Consider the following 14879-nt stretch of genomic DNA (forward strand, 5'->3'; position numbering starts at 1 on the left):
AAGATAGGAAAAATAGAAAAAAAAAAAATAAGAAAAATAGAAAAGAAACAAAAGAAACAAAAGACAGGCCATCCAACCAAGGGAGAGGAGAGACATGATCATGAAGATCGTAATCTGACAAAATGAGAATGGAGCTACGAGCTCTGGGGGACCGGAGGCCCCGACGCATCCAGCTTGAGAACCCGGCGAATATCATTTTCGATTTGCCGGGTGTCCACAACCCGGGAAGGAGATGGTGAGTTCACCGGCATTTGGAATGCAGCCGACGCATGGTTTGGCTGGGGGGAAGCGTAGCCGGGTTGCTGATACTGAGAGGTTGTCATGTAGGGATTGCCATATGGCGCCGGGGAGGCTCGGTTCGAGGCGCCATTCGAAGGGGGGCCACGATACTGGGGCATCGAGGGAGGTGGGACGATTTCAACCTGACGGCGCAGGGGTGAGTGAGAGTGGGCAGGGTATGGGTAGCGAGGAGGCCCATTATTCTGAGGAATATGCTGCTGTTGCAGCTGGTGGGGAGAAAAGGAACCATGCGATGAGGTCAACTGAGGACCAGACGAGGTTCGCACAGGAGTAGCATAGGGAGGCACATTGGAAGGACGCGGCCCAAAGGGTCCAGCATATTCATGAGTGGCATAAGCTGAGGAAGGTGGCTTCTGTGGGGGTGGGTTGAGCAACAGGTGCTTCAACTCCTCGGTCTTAATGCGTCGTTCCTCCTCGGTCATGTCAGAAGACTGAGGGGTACTCGTGGGCCGCAGCGCATTCATACGATCCTGGTAAGAAGGAGCGAAGGAAGGTCCAATGCGTGAATTCCGAGAATAGTCAGAGTTTCCCATTTCAAATGCAAACATGCCATCAGGGTTGGTGCGCGAGGCCCTGGGTTCGGTCTGGGGAGACTGAAGGACCTTGTGCACCTCCGGGCTGCTCGTGGACTTCTGGTCTCTGGCTTGCACAGCAGCCTTAAAGAGGAAGTCGAGAGGAGAAGGCTGGTGCTCTTCGGCCTTGGGTTGGTTGTTGCGGTTGCGAGGTTTGGACGGTGTCATCTCTAGTTCGGGGTCCACCTCCGCATCATCACTATCGGTCTCGATGGGTGGGACAAGATTGGCATCAGGGGCTGACTTGGAGAAAAAGCTAGGGATTGGCAAAGCTGACGGTGCGGGCGATGCGTGGAATGTCGGTCCCGCGTAGGCTGCGCTCGGCTTTGTCTGAGGAGAGGTGACAGAGGGGTGAGTTGATGTGTGTCGCGGACCACTGTTGTACCCGTTACTGTGGTATCCAGAATGCGGGGCAGGAGAAGCTTTGTTGTCTCGTGGTTTCTTCGCTGAGCGCACAGGCTTCTTCTTTGAAGAGTTGAAGTTTGAGGAATCCATCTGAATGACTCCGGGGCCCATGTTATGCGGCGGGGATGACGGAGGAGTAGAGAGGAGCGCCGGTTTCTGAGCGTGAGGGGTCATATTCTTCTTCTGAGGGCGACGGTTATTGCGCGATCCCTTGGGGGTCGGAGGATGAGGAGATTGAGTCGACATTTCGACGGTTGGCTTAATAAATAGGCAGCCTGTGGAGAGAGGTAAAGAGAAAAGGCAACGCTATGAGGAAGCAGTAAAAGGCAAGAGATGCGGAGATTGTAGCAAAATGAGTCAGATCACTGCTCAGCAGGTGTCGACAATATTAGATATGGCAACGCCGGGGAAGCAGAGAACGTGACGTGTATCAAACTGAGAAACCGAAAGAGTCGCAAGTTGAGTCAAGCGAGTGCTTCAAAGGGAAAGATAGACAGTCTAATGAAAGATCTTGTCTATGAAACGGAGAGTGAGACAGAAGTCAAAAACGAAAATCAACTGGAGACATCTCTAAAGAGGAAAAAAGAAGAGAAGAAAAGGAAGACTGAATCATTGTTTGTTGGCTGAAGGGAAAGACCATCGAATGCAGACAAACGGAGAGGGGAGATCACATCTCGATGACTAAGACGCCACCTGCTTCACGATATCAAGAACAAACTAAGTCAAACAGAACTATCAACTGCTGGACAGGGTCGCATTGTCGCATTTGTGCATTGAGTACCTTTGGAGATATCTCTTGTTTTAACTCCACCAAAAAGGTATTCGTTCTATCTCGACACTCTCTACACTACAATCACCGCCCTCAATCACCGCCCCATCGGAGCACTTACGTCAGTCACAGTTCTGATACCCCCCACCCCAGCTAGCTTCTGTTGTCTCGCGCCAAGAATTTCAAACCAAAACCATTCAAATTCCGACAAAGAACCTCAATATGACAGACGTGGAGATGAAGGAAGCCGCTACTGGCTCCTCCAAGGGCAAGGCTGTAGCCAAGGGCTCCGATAATGCTGAAAAGAAGAAGTTCGAGGTCAAGAAGGTACACAAGGATCCATTGTTCCCAGCGATCATGCTACTGACTGGTTATTGTTAAGTGGAATGCTGTTGCCCTATGGGCTTGGGATATCGTCGTCGACAACTGTGCCATTTGCCGAAACCACATCATGGACTTGTGTACGCTGAAATTACCCTCCTAAGTTCTGTTGATCTTAAGTTTACAAGCTGACCTATCAACAAAATAGGCATCGAATGCCAGGCCAACCAAGGATCATCAACAACAGAGGAGTGCACTGTTGCCTGGGGTATCTGCAACGTGAGGACCCCCGCACCACCCCATCCGACTATTTCCAAGGTTGACCTTCGGCTAATTACTCTCTTTCTATAGCACGCATTCCACTTCCACTGTATATCGAGATGGCTGAAGACCCGCCAGGTCTGCCCGCTAGACAACCGGGACTGGGAGTTCCAGAAGTACGGCCGGTAAAGAGGGGGCACCGAGGTTTCGAAGACACTACACGATACAAATTCACGATTTCTGGCTGATGCCACATGCTCAATGGCTATAATGGCTATAACTTGAACTTTTTTTTCTTCAAAGATGCTTCTGGATCTTTACAACGGGCCTAAGGATTGGCGGGCGTTCGAACGATTTATCGAGCTAGCTCTATAGCCTCCCATTCTCATATTCCGTAGCAGACAAGAAAGCGCTGCCCAATGCTTCCAATGATTATTACGCTTGACAGTTTCTCAATAGCTTATTGCACCTTCACCCCGTCCACAGTTATACCCGGAGTTGCTCTTGCGCTTGGTGAGCCCAGCCACTTTTCCGGGTTGCGGTTGTATATCGGCCAGGGCGGAACAACGATGAAAGCTGTGAACAGTGTGCCTGCCAAACCAGTCCATAATGTGAGGTGGATGTCCTTGTAGACATATCCGATGAGGAAGCAAGCGACCTAGAGCAGATACAATAATCGTTAGCTCTGGTAATATAAGACTCAATATTCGTACAACCTACCCCCGAGATAACTAGCAGGATGGTAGACAGTAGTTCTGCTAGACGTTGGCCGTGGAAGTCCTGTTATCGAGAGCTTGTTAGCTTGGATAGTCGAGACGCGCGAAACAATGATCATGAATGGAGACGGTGCGGCGGGGCGTACAATTTGGCCTTCAAGGGCATCCTGAATAGGTGTGAGTAGTTCGTCCATGGTTGAAGCAATTAAATCAGATTCGGGGTTAGTAGACCGGGTTCGAGGGTCCCTTGATCGATGACGGGCGGCTTATCGCAATGGTGTCATTTGCCTTCTGCCACGTCGGACCGCCTTGCTCTCTACATTGTACATGGCATTCGTACATAATTTTTGATTCCGAATGTGCCTGGCTGGGTTGTTCCTTGAGTAATTAACACGATATTGAACTTAATCGTTACGTGGTTGATCATGATTTCATTCCATGTCATCTGCCATCTATGTCTAGAGCCAAAAACAGATCACCCGAGTTGGAGCACTGATGGGAAACTGGCCTCAAGAAACTCGGCCTACAATCGTGTACCAGTGTACACGACCCCCTGCAAATCCAAACGTAACCCGGGCCCAACTTGCCGTGTCGGAAGGCCCACATGCACCTTGCAACGCGAGAAAGCAAGGAGCGGTGAAAACGAGATCTTGCATGACCCATTGATTAGGGAAGAAATCTTCCCATATCCAACCAGATATGGATTGCCCTCGGGTCCAAATGATCCAATGCCGCCGACACGTGCTTGTATGTCAAGCACAGCGAACCGCTGACTCGCAGGCGGTCGTGTTACGACAGAAAAGGCCCCAGCTTTTAGTTATAGGTGACAGTTGCGCCATCCTGGGCAGGCTCCAGCAGCTTCCATTGGCATGAGATATCATTGGAAGCGAACTGTGCGATAATGCGGTCAGCAATCTCGGTGAAGCGATCCGTGGCCAGCGCCAGGATGGTAGGTCCTGCACCGGAGAGACAGATTCCTAGCAGACCGGGTTGAGTGGCAGGGGTCATGAATTGGAGAATCTCAGTCAATCCTGGGATCAACGTCTTGCGATACGGCTGGTGCACCTTATCCTGCATAGCGAGGAAGATCATATCAGGATCCGGTGGGGAACTTCCCAAAGCCGCGGGCAGAAGTGCCGCGCGTTGGAGATTGAAGACCTAGCCGGGAGGTTAGTCTGGAATCATATAGTTATCAACTTTGAATAATCACGTACCACATCCGCTCTTGAGTAGGTCTCTGGGAGTACATTACGGGCATTGGCAGTAGGGACCACAAAGTCAGGGATAATGGCAATGGCCTTGATCTCCGGAGCCCAGTTGAATTTTCTGTAATGACCAATGGCCATAGGTGGCTCCGGGGGTCTGATACCAGTGTCAACACCACCTGCCGGAGCAGGCAAGACTTCACTGAGGGGGATCTCTTTGCGTGCCACGTCCTCAGGCTTAAGCTCATTCAGATAGGTACCCACGAACCCACCGAAGAGAGAAGCGGCCACGTTATCGGGGTGCCGCTCTATTCACACGTGTTAGTAAGATGTACGAAATACGAATAGACTGTTTTTTTTGTTTCCGGAAACTCAGATGAGGGGCACATAAAAACAACTCCAACCTACCAATCATCAAACAATAATCGAGTAACCGTTCCTTGCTCAGACCCAGCTTACCCACCTCATTGCCCAGCATGACACCAGCAACGACAGCGGTACCAGAGGAGCCAAGACCCCGGCCTAATGGGATAGGGTTGACAATATGCACCTTGGTCTCAACGGGGAAGGCCCGCTGGTTGTGACATCTGAGGACATACAGGGCTACACGGGTGATCAGATTGACTTCTGGGTCGAGACTGATCTTCTCAACACTCTTGCTCTGGTCTTCATAGGTGATGGCGCAATTGAAGGGGAGCTGGGATGAGGGTTTAGCCTCGATGGTGACGTGGAGATCCAAGTGAAGGGACAATGCTAGTCCGATCACATCGAATCCAGGGCCAATGTTGGCAGAGGAGCAAGGGATCTTGAGCACGAAAGAAGTCATGGTAGAGAGACTATATGAGTGTGTATAGGGACCAACCGTAAAATGTAGATAGAGTCTGGGATGTGACTCTGAGACTCTTGGCACAAAAAAATTGGCCGACGTCGGCAATGCAAGTGGAGCACTTTGGGATTTCTTTTTGTATTTTCTTTTGTGTATATTATATTTCTTGATATATGAAGTACTATCTTACATATTCAAGATCTATAAATGGCGAAACATTAAAAAGGGGGATAATTCTGCCGAGATACAAGTAATCACTTGAAACAGTAAAAAAGTAGAGAGATCATATAGATAAATATAAGAAACTATATTCGATACAATAAATGCCTCAAGGAGAATCCCATAGGCTACAACATATAACCTTGGAAGTATATATATATATAGTCTTATATACTTCGTATCTTTATAGTCCATTCTAGTCCTTTATCTGCTGAAACGGGGGGGAAGAGTACCCGCTTGTGAAAATTTTCACCAAAGCTTTGTCTCTCTCTCGACTTATTAGTTCTAGTCTACCCCCACTGTTTTTTTTTTCTTTTCTTAATAGCCCCTGAGGTGCTTGATATTAAATATCTCTCTCTCCAAAACCCGGTGACTTCTCTGGGCGGCTTCCGGAACCATCATCGACTTCGGTCTTCGCCACTTCATTTTTATACCTTTCCCGCCCTTCCCACTTTTCCCAATTCCCACCACATTTTACAATTCGACAAAAATTTTCTGATATTTGATCTCTTGTGAAGAGAATTCGATTATTTTCCGCGAAGACTTTCGCATTTATCGTCTAACAGCAACCCTGGAGCCACCAAGCTCCTCATCCGACCACTTCTTCAAGTTGGCGGGACTTCGCTACATCGAGGCCTCTCTCCTCCACCCTCTTGCAGGCCCTAAGTTCCGGGTCTTCGGCGGGGGCGATACCAGACCCCCCTAACTGGGTTTCAGAAACATATTTATTGTGGCCGTCAGACGTTAGTCGGTAAACGCCAGGCCCTCGCGAGGGGTCTGGCTTATGGATGGAGGGCCGTCACCCTTGAACGAACCTCTTACCGGCTTACGTCTGCTCCGGCCGTCGTGCTATCAAAGAGCAACTATAACACCAAACACTACCCAAAAATCCGCCAATCTGGCGCCATAATCGCTTTTCGTTGAATCCTCATATACTGAGAGCTCACCATGTCTGAGTCTCCCAGATCCGAGAGGTACACGTACCTGACCAGGTACAGTACCCCGGTACCCGAACTGGATGATCACCGCCTCCAGATGCAGACGCCTCCACGTATTGAAGCCCCAATCGAGCGTGGTTATAGCCCGCGCGACACCACTCAAGGTCCTGAAATTCTCGATCGTCCAGACCTTCTCAGTGCACAAGATGCCAGAAGAGACGGTCCAATTCTCCGAGATTTCGAAAATTCCATCGAGGATGACCGTTCGCTGAATGAGCTGAATGGACTCGCTCGACGGTTCTCGGTCGATCCTAACGGCACTTACCAAACCCCTCGTCGCATCAGCATTGTGAATCCGGATATCGCCAACGCTGACCGCACCTCGTCCGTGTCCGCTCGGTCATCCTCTCCTCCCAATTCGGTCGAAGCTTTTGCCGATCCACGTCGCCGTGAACGCGCCAATACCCTGGACAGCCATGCGCCTCCCGACTTGGAAGCTATATTGCAACGCACCGTCTCAGGTGGCACCCACAACCGGCGTCCAACTTTCAGCAACGCCAGTGCCATCCGTCCTCAGTTGGGGGATGTACCATTCGACACGGCAGAGGAGGCCTGTTTCGACGAGCCAGGCCGCATTCCCGTCATTGATTACGAGGAACTCGAAGAGTTTGTGGCTCTGAATCCGAGCACCAAAGTTAGCGATGGCATTCGTCGCAAGCACAGCATGAGCTCGCAGGGCAAGAGGCCCCGCATTTTTTATGACCTCCGCCCTGGCGCTGAAAGCCCTGAAATGGGTGCAGTCAAGAAGACTAGCTCGTGTGATACACTGGGTGAAGATGAAAAGAAAACTGCCGAGGTTACAAACGAAAAGGAGCAGGTTAAAACATCGCAGAATACAAGCCAGCGCTCTCGCTTTGGGTTCTTCTCGTCTGAGGCTCAAAGCACGGTGCATGCTGCCGATTTGGGAGATTTGGTGCTTCCTGGCGAAACCTTCAGAGATCTTTTCGAGCTTGGACCTGAGGGAGGTGTGTGGTGGTTGGATGTGGTCAACCCCACCGACGAAGAATTGGGAGCTATTTCCCGCGCTTTCTCTATTCACCCGCTGACGACGGAGGATATTCAAACCCAGGAAGCCCGCGAGAAGGTTGAATTGTTCAAGCAGTACTACTTTGTCTGTTTCCGAACATTCTTCCAAATGGACAAAACCAGCGAAGAATTCCTTGAGCCTGTCAATTTCTATATGGTTGTCTTCCGAGACGGTGTGCTCACTTTCTCCTTTGAGGAGAACCCCCACGCATCCAATGTTCGGAAACGTATTGGAAAGCTACGAGACTATGTGTCTCTCAGTAGTGACTGGATTTGTTACGCAATGATCGACGATATCGTGGATAGCTTCGGCCCTGTGATTCGCGATGTAGAATTGGAATCCGAGGCGATCGAAGACCATGTCTTCATCGCCCGAGTGGACGATTTCGAATCATTCCTTCCTCGCATTGGAGGCCTGCGCAAGAAGGTCATGAGTTTGATGCGCCTCCTAGGCGGCAAGGCCGATGTCATCCGTGGATTCTCCAAGCGCTGTAACGAGCAGTACTCGGTTACTCCCCGTGGTGATATTGGTCTTTACCTCGGTGATATCCAGGATCACGTCGTGACCATGATGTCGAACTTGGCGCATTTCGAAAAGATGCTCAGCCGGTCTCATACCAATTACTTGGCTCAGCTGAATGTCACCAACTTGGTGTTGGGAAACCACGTCAACAAGGTCCTCAGCAAAGTCACTCTAATTGCTACGATTCTGGTCCCCATGAACCTGATCTGTGGTCTGTTCGGTATGAACGTAGAAGTTCCCGGCGCCCACACAGAAGGATTGACATGGTGGTTCGGCATTCTTGGTGTCATAGCAGGCATTGTTATTGTGAGCATCGGCCTTGCCCGCTGGCAGAGGCTGGTTTGATTTTGTTTTATTGCTAGTTGTGTTGATTTCCTTGTGACTTTCTTGTTTTTTCTGCATTTTGCGTGTGTTTGACTGTGATAGTTTATTTTGTCTCTTTCTTCGTTGGTTTTAAATACAGTATCTATTCGATCGAATATATTTTTCATATTCTTCCAAACTACCTGCTTGAAGTCCAATCTTTATCTTTAAAAGGTGACTTGATTGTCAAATCTCTTTGTGGACTGTAATTCAAGCCAAAGTGTATTCCGTTGAAAGTTGGTTGCATATTATCCTCAACACAATTTACTCAGAGAACCTGGCTCTAAATGCCCTCATAAAAGCGACAGGCAGCTATTATATAAAAGCTCTAGTTAGCAGAATGGGTGCTAAAACGTTTGCTGTGTCACTGCGTGCTCTGGATAAGGCAGCAAGGCAGCAAGATTGATAAGGCTGGCATTTTCCACGATAACCAGCCTCATCCAAACAACTCTCACGTCGACTACATGCAGCCGTTGATTTGGCCTCTAAGAAGAGGTTTGCAGCTGGTGTATACCACCGCTTGCCTGTGATATCTTTATTTGTCTCCAATTCTGCCCATAGTCTGTCAGCGACACCCTCCCCTCCATCTTTCCATGCGACGTCAATACAACGCGCTGCAGTGCTATCTTACTGCAACGATTAGCGCGATCTTCCTTATTTTTGCACTTACCTGCGACTCGTTCGCCTATGCCGACTCTCCCAATGTTCCGGATACAGAGGACACCTTGACCCTCCGAGGGGCTGTTATCAGCGACGGGGCAGGACTCCCACTTACGCTGGACTCGTTCAATGGGCTGGAACTTCGTGACAGTGTCGACGAAGATGGCGAGTCAAATGGGCTGGAGCTTGTGCGGAGAGCCCCTAATGCCGCGAAAGCATTAGGCAACAACCAATTCGCGCCGGGCGAGCTTGAGCTCGGTCTTGTTCAATGGTTCTACCTGCCCCACGATGTGGTGAACGGCAAACACGATCCCAAAGGCAAGGGCCTTCCTGCATATTTAAATGCTACGGTTAAAGATGACCATGATACCGCCCGTGAGCTACGAAAACGAGACGAGGACTTCTCAAAGCGAGCGATGACGACAGTCTACTTATCGCTCACGACCTGCCAAAAGCCACTTGCCAATGTGACCAACCCACAAGACGGATTTCCACAACTACAGATGTATGTGTCGACTTCGAAGGAACTACAACAGCCAGGACCGGGCAAAGACGACTCGCAGCAGGATATGCACACTGCCGTTGGCGGGCATGTGGGAATCACCATTGACGCGGACAGCGACGTCTTCATCGGCGTCGCAGCGCCTAATTCAACCGACTACATTGGAAGTTACAAGTACCAGATTGCAGCGTCTATTGATGCCTTTTTTCACAGTATTGTGGAAGATGACCCAAATCTGTTCTTCATCGACGCGGACGTATCATCCGCGCTGCTGGTGACGAACAACCTCACGCTGTCCGAGTCCAACTCCTCAAATTACCGTCAATGGATGAACATCGTCCCGCCATATACTATGTTTGCCCACAACATCAACGACACAGCACTGGAGGGCTTGGAGAAATCGTTCTGCGCCCTCGATGAGCTTTCGCAGATGGGTCGAATCAGTAATTCAACTGAGGTTGGCATGACCAATCGTGGACTTGGAAATAAGCCCAAAGAACAGTTCTATATTACCGGACTGAACCAAAGTTCCTCATACAGCGGACTTCTAGCTATGATTGGCAATTCGACCGCGTCTGGCAATGGCATCATCGGCGGCGGCGGCAAGGTATGGAAACCGATGAACTTTACAACGAAAACAGGTAAGCAAGCTTAAACAACTACAAGTAAATTCATCTAACCATCTCCCAGATGATAACTGCGCCGTGCTATTCAACCTAACCTTCTGCTCAGAAGTGGCATACGCAGTCCCGTCAAACCCTAAACTAAGCGTCGACAAACTCCGCACAATCTACGACGACCACGCCGCCGCCTACTACCAGAACTTCAATTACTCCCTGCAACAAATCCAATGCAACGCAACCCAAGAATCAATGTTCTCCCTCGCCGTCGACTGCGATGACTGCGCAAGCGCCTACAAACAATGGCTCTGCGGCGTCACAATCCCCCGCTGCGCGGACTACAGTAACGATGCCGACTACCTGTTCATCCGTAACGCGGGCCAATCTTTCATAAATGGCTCTTCCCTACCGGATGACAGTCCGCACCGCAAACTCGTGGCGACGAATAAATCCCGCAATGCTATCATCGATGAGCAGATCATGCCTGGTCCTTATAAGGAGATCCTTCCTTGTGAGGATATCTGTCATAACCTCGTTCGGAGTTGTCCGTCCGCACTTGGCTTCGAGTGTCCTACGGGAGATTTGGTGGCTTCTTCCTACGGACAGCGGCCCCTTCGGAATGAGACGGGCATAATTACTTGCTCTTATCTTGGAGCTGTGTATTATTTGAATCTTGGGGTGAGGATGGGTGCTTGGGGTTGGTTGTTTAGTTTGCTGGTTATGGGGGTTATGTACTTGATGTAGATATATGTGTTTTTTGAGTATATTTTCATTCTTATGGTACTAAAACATATCAGGTGTAAATTGGAAGGGTACATTACTTGCTCTAGTAGGAGAGACCCTGGGACAATATATTGATCCTTATAGTTCTATTGAACTGTTCTATTTCATACTACCATTCTAACTCTTTCTTCTTCCCCAATTTCTCTTTCTTCTCACTCCCTTTTGCTCCATCTTCAACACCCCAATCCCCCCATCTCTCCCTCCAAATCCCAATCTCTTGCTTCCATAAATCCCTTACACAGGGGTCACACGAACTCCCACAGCAATCACCAAGTCCCGGTGGAGGCGGTGGGTCATTGTATGCCCGCTCTCCTGCACGGAGGAGTTGTTTTGTGCGAGTTTTTGTTAGACGGGTTTTGTAGAGGGTCTTGAAGAGAGGTGTTTCTTCGGGGGTGTAATATGGTTCTGGGGATTGTGTTGGTGTTTCGATTGATATTTTAGTTGGAGTTTTGGTCTCCTTCTTTTCTTTGCTTGATATTGTTGGCTCTGAAGATGTGCCTGAGAAAGAGAATGGAGAGAGGAGACTTGAGAGTAGATTTGCTGGGGAGTAGTTTGATGTGGATGTGTCTTTCTCTTTCTCTTCTGATTTTGATGTCTCTGGTGATATCTCTTTGACCTTGGAGATATCTTCAGTAGGTGTTGCTGATGGAGTAGGCTGGCTCTCTGTCTCGATGCTCATTTTGATATACCAGATATCTCATATAATCAATTCTCCAGGATCTGTTATCTCGTTAGTAAAATATTTATAGTTATAAAGCAGACTCACGAGTTCTATGCCTAATCTACGCTGCAATTTCGTGTATAAGGACATGTTTAAAGAGAGAAGTATCGGCATCGGGTAACTGTTTTCGTGCGGTTCCTGTTCGTTCCGATGTCCCACTCAAATTATCTGAAGTCTTCAAATGTTGTGAACTCGTTCTACTGTTGATATGCAAAACTACCGGATGTACCGGCATTTGTGATTGAATTAATAATGAAACGCCGTTGGAGTTACTCCGTGGTATCGTGCTAGAAAATAGAGTAAAAAAAAAAGTCATAAACCATCACTTTCGCTTCGGTGTAGGTGTCCAAGCATTTCCCAGCCCAGACTTCCTCTCTCCAGACCTCGGCGTCCTCCCGACTTGCTGCAACAGCCTCTGCGCTGCAGGTGTAAGCATCTTTCCTTGGCCATGCCCCCCAGAGACAGAGCCCCTACTAGACCCAGCCCCAGGTGTAGACGCAAAGTCCAATCGGGGACTACTAGCAAAGCGTGGCGTCATCGAGACAGGCGTCTTTGTAACACGGGCGGCTTTTTCAGCACGCTTGTTCCGCGCCACACGATCGACCATGCGGTGATGTAGGGCTTCGCGCTTGCGAGTCTCACCAAGTTTGAAGGGATTGGGCTTTTCGGAGGTCGGCCCGAGGAGGCGCCAGTCAACTTCCATATCGTCTGTTGGTTCGGGCTCATCCTCGTCCACGAAGGCATATCCGTTTACCCTCGGGGTTTCGCTTCCCGCGAAGGCGGATGCAGCTTCGGACTCGCTGAGATGCGGCCGACCGGCGATAGCGTCTTGAATAGCGGATAGTGAGGGGGAAGGGGGCACGGCGCTGGCAGCGTCTGCTGCTGCGGCAGCATGTGGGTCTAGGAGTCTAGTGTTTTGATAGAGTGTACGCTTGAGGCCTGCCCGTGATGTCATTTCTGCCTTCTGCGGGAGTGTCTCGTGGGTATCCTCCACCGAAGAGGGGAGGAACATGAGGGTGTTATCTGGGCGGGTTTTCCATGTGTCCGGATTGGCGGGGCGAGCATTCAGGTCTGTTTTGATGGCTGGCTGGGCATGCTCGTCTTTTTTTACAAGGCCAGTTTCCGGGTTTCCGCCTTGAGCTGTGATGCGCTTGATTTCTTGCTGGTGGTGTGCGATTTGTCGGGCCGAAGGAATTTTGTTCCCACTCCAAAGCCAGGGATATTTCTCCCGTCGCTTTTCATTCTGCTTGTCGAGGACCTTGTTGAAGGACTCGTTGTCTTCGCTGGTATACTTTGCCTGGAAGGCGACCAGTCCCATATTCGATACATCGGGGATATGTCTATCTTGCGTTTCAGTTGCTGTTGTGGAAGTCGATATGACAGACATGGGAGTATCGCCTCCCCAGCCATGCGGAGTGTCACCCGGTTGTCCCGGCGGGAAATGCTGCGGTGTGCTCGGGACCGATGCATAGTCTGACTTTCGTCTTGCATTCGACCCCGGGGTGGGCGTGCGCATGACGTCTGCCAACTTCTTTTTAGAGCTTGCAATCCATGCTTTATCCTTCGATTCAAGAGCTTCCAGGTACTCCTGTTTCATCTGTGTCTCAAGTAATCCAGGAAAGAAGTCGCGGGCGATGATGTGGGACAAAGTGTTGGTGTAAATGTCTTCATCAAGGACAGTTGCGGGACGTTTAATTCGCTTCGGTGGTGGTGGGGGAGGCATAAGCTGGCCAGCAGATTGCTTGACCAGCTGTGAAGGAGGAGACGCCATGTTTGTAGAGCAAAAGCCTGGGGGGAGAGAATAAGGAAAGAAGAGGCAGCTGTAGTGGCGATAAGACGGATAGCAGGTATGGTATCTGGTCTAACCGCTTTAGGCAATTATACTTCAGACGCCACTAGACTACATGGATTTGCATAACATGTTGGTAGAGATAGGAAAAGAGCAAAAGAGAAAAATAAAATTGATTCTCTACAAATAAGGAAGCTACTTGAATAGCAAATCCAGGCCTAATAATCTAGGCAGTAAGCATGTGATACCATATGAGCTACATAACTAGATGACTTCTACTTGTCTATTACCATATGATTTCCTATTCTACTACTTTAATGAGGGTAGAGTGAATTTTAAGTCAGGACTCAGACAAAATTGATAGACTTGGAAGCCTCGCTATAGTATGATACTAGGTGGTTCCTTCCTATTTGGGCATGATTCTATAAATCTAAGAAAAACACCAATATTTCCAAGTAACCCCCTTATAGTGCAGTTGGTATCCTTCCAGCATAAGAAACATGTTGTCCCCAGGTTGTGATGGAGAGGTGTTAGGTTTGATATGCACCTGGTTTGACCCCAGGGGTGTGCAAACCCAGGGGGTTGCTTTTTTCCTCTCTCCCCTTATCTCTCATGTTTGTTTTATTTTACACTTTACTATACCTCGAGGGGTTACAGCAGTCGCTTCTTCCCTCTGCCGTCTTGCCTCTCTATCTTTCCTATTTCCTGCTCTCCCTCCTGCTTGTCGCAATGTTCTCACTTCAGGTCCTCATCTTAGCTACACCGGGCTACCAACACATTGTCAATTAGAGATTTGGATTCGAGGGAAGAGATCAGCCCTTGGATTCCAAGGATTCAGAAAAAGCCTATAACTAATCCGAACCCCAATCCAGAAGGAATAGTAGAGATCATTCCGCATCTCCCTTCGCATGAAGTATTCAAATTCGATTATACTATAGGGTGTTGAATAAATGCATATTTGACAGAAATGGGCCATTTATAGATCAGTGCGACATGCGTTTCACAAAGACATAGAACCCCGGAAACATATCCAGGGTGATGTGCGATGCGATGCTATGGTAGTCACTGAGCGCAGCACTTTTGGGTGTCCTAGTCTTGCCAAAAAGCTAGATATTGCTATCCATTAAATTGCTTTCCAAGAAATGACCATCTTTTATAAACCAAATTGATTTTCATTGGGGAATATGTATGTTATTACATCAATATAGACTTCATAGATCGGACTTCCCTTTCGAGTATAAAGTCCTCGGATGTCCCTTTCGCCAGGGCTGAAAGACACGAAAATCTTTTCATATAGATA

General features: G+C 49.0%; 8 protein-coding genes across 8 annotated transcripts; 3 read left to right on the forward strand and 5 right to left on the reverse strand.

Moving 5' to 3' along the window:
- Positions 1-134: 134 nt before the first annotated feature.
- PGRI_086680 (uncharacterized protein) lies at positions 135-1523 on the reverse strand (the record flags this gene model as incomplete). Its single annotated transcript, XM_040796382.1, has 1 exon — positions 135-1523. The coding sequence occupies one exon, from the start codon at positions 1521-1523 to the stop codon at positions 135-137; it is 1389 nt and encodes a 462-aa protein (XP_040650920.1).
- A 745-nt stretch (positions 1524-2268) lies between these two features.
- PGRI_086690 (SCF ubiquitin ligase complex subunit HRT1) lies at positions 2269-2817 on the forward strand (the record flags this gene model as incomplete). Its single annotated transcript, XM_040796383.1, has 4 exons — positions 2269-2373; positions 2429-2507; positions 2576-2646; positions 2719-2817. The coding sequence occupies 4 exons, from the start codon at positions 2269-2271 to the stop codon at positions 2815-2817; spliced, it is 354 nt and encodes a 117-aa protein (XP_040650921.1).
- A 271-nt stretch (positions 2818-3088) lies between these two features.
- PGRI_086700 (signal peptidase complex subunit 1) lies at positions 3089-3538 on the reverse strand (the record flags this gene model as incomplete). Its single annotated transcript, XM_040796384.1, has 3 exons — positions 3089-3286; positions 3349-3408; positions 3491-3538. The coding sequence occupies 3 exons, from the start codon at positions 3536-3538 to the stop codon at positions 3089-3091; spliced, it is 306 nt and encodes a 101-aa protein (XP_040650922.1).
- A 619-nt stretch (positions 3539-4157) lies between these two features.
- Positions 4158-5375, reverse strand: PGRI_086710 (homoserine kinase; the record flags this gene model as incomplete). The annotated part of the gene is made up of 3 exons (XM_040796385.1): positions 4158-4502; positions 4559-4857; positions 5009-5375. 3 exons carry the CDS (start codon positions 5373-5375, stop codon positions 4158-4160), a joined length of 1011 nt encoding a protein of 336 aa, XP_040650923.1.
- A 1167-nt stretch (positions 5376-6542) lies between these two features.
- PGRI_086720 (magnesium transporter CorA family protein) lies at positions 6543-8486 on the forward strand (the record flags this gene model as incomplete). The annotated part of the gene is made up of 1 exon (XM_040796386.1): positions 6543-8486. The coding sequence occupies one exon, from the start codon at positions 6543-6545 to the stop codon at positions 8484-8486; it is 1944 nt and encodes a 647-aa protein (XP_040650924.1).
- A 611-nt stretch (positions 8487-9097) lies between these two features.
- PGRI_086730 (MID1 family protein) lies at positions 9098-11030 on the forward strand (the record flags this gene model as incomplete). The annotated part of the gene is made up of 2 exons (XM_040796387.1): positions 9098-10307; positions 10357-11030. 2 exons carry the CDS (start codon positions 9098-9100, stop codon positions 11028-11030), a joined length of 1884 nt encoding a protein of 627 aa, XP_040650925.1.
- Positions 11031-11178: 148 nt separating this feature from the next.
- On the reverse strand, positions 11179-11748 carry PGRI_086740 (uncharacterized protein; the record flags this gene model as incomplete). Its single annotated transcript, XM_040796388.1, has 1 exon — positions 11179-11748. One exon carries the CDS (start codon positions 11746-11748, stop codon positions 11179-11181), a length of 570 nt encoding a protein of 189 aa, XP_040650926.1.
- Positions 11749-12112: 364 nt separating this feature from the next.
- Positions 12113-13561, reverse strand: PGRI_086750 (splicing factor ESS-2 family protein; the record flags this gene model as incomplete). Its single annotated transcript, XM_040796389.1, has 1 exon — positions 12113-13561. One exon carries the CDS (start codon positions 13559-13561, stop codon positions 12113-12115), a length of 1449 nt encoding a protein of 482 aa, XP_040650927.1.
- Between the last annotated feature and the right edge of the window lie 1318 nt (positions 13562-14879).

Source organism: Penicillium griseofulvum (genome assembly GCF_001561935.1).
Source record: "Penicillium griseofulvum strain PG3 chromosome Unknown contig_11, whole genome shotgun sequence".
In the NCBI taxonomy this organism is placed as follows: Eukaryota; Fungi; Ascomycota; class Eurotiomycetes; order Eurotiales; family Aspergillaceae; genus Penicillium; species Penicillium griseofulvum.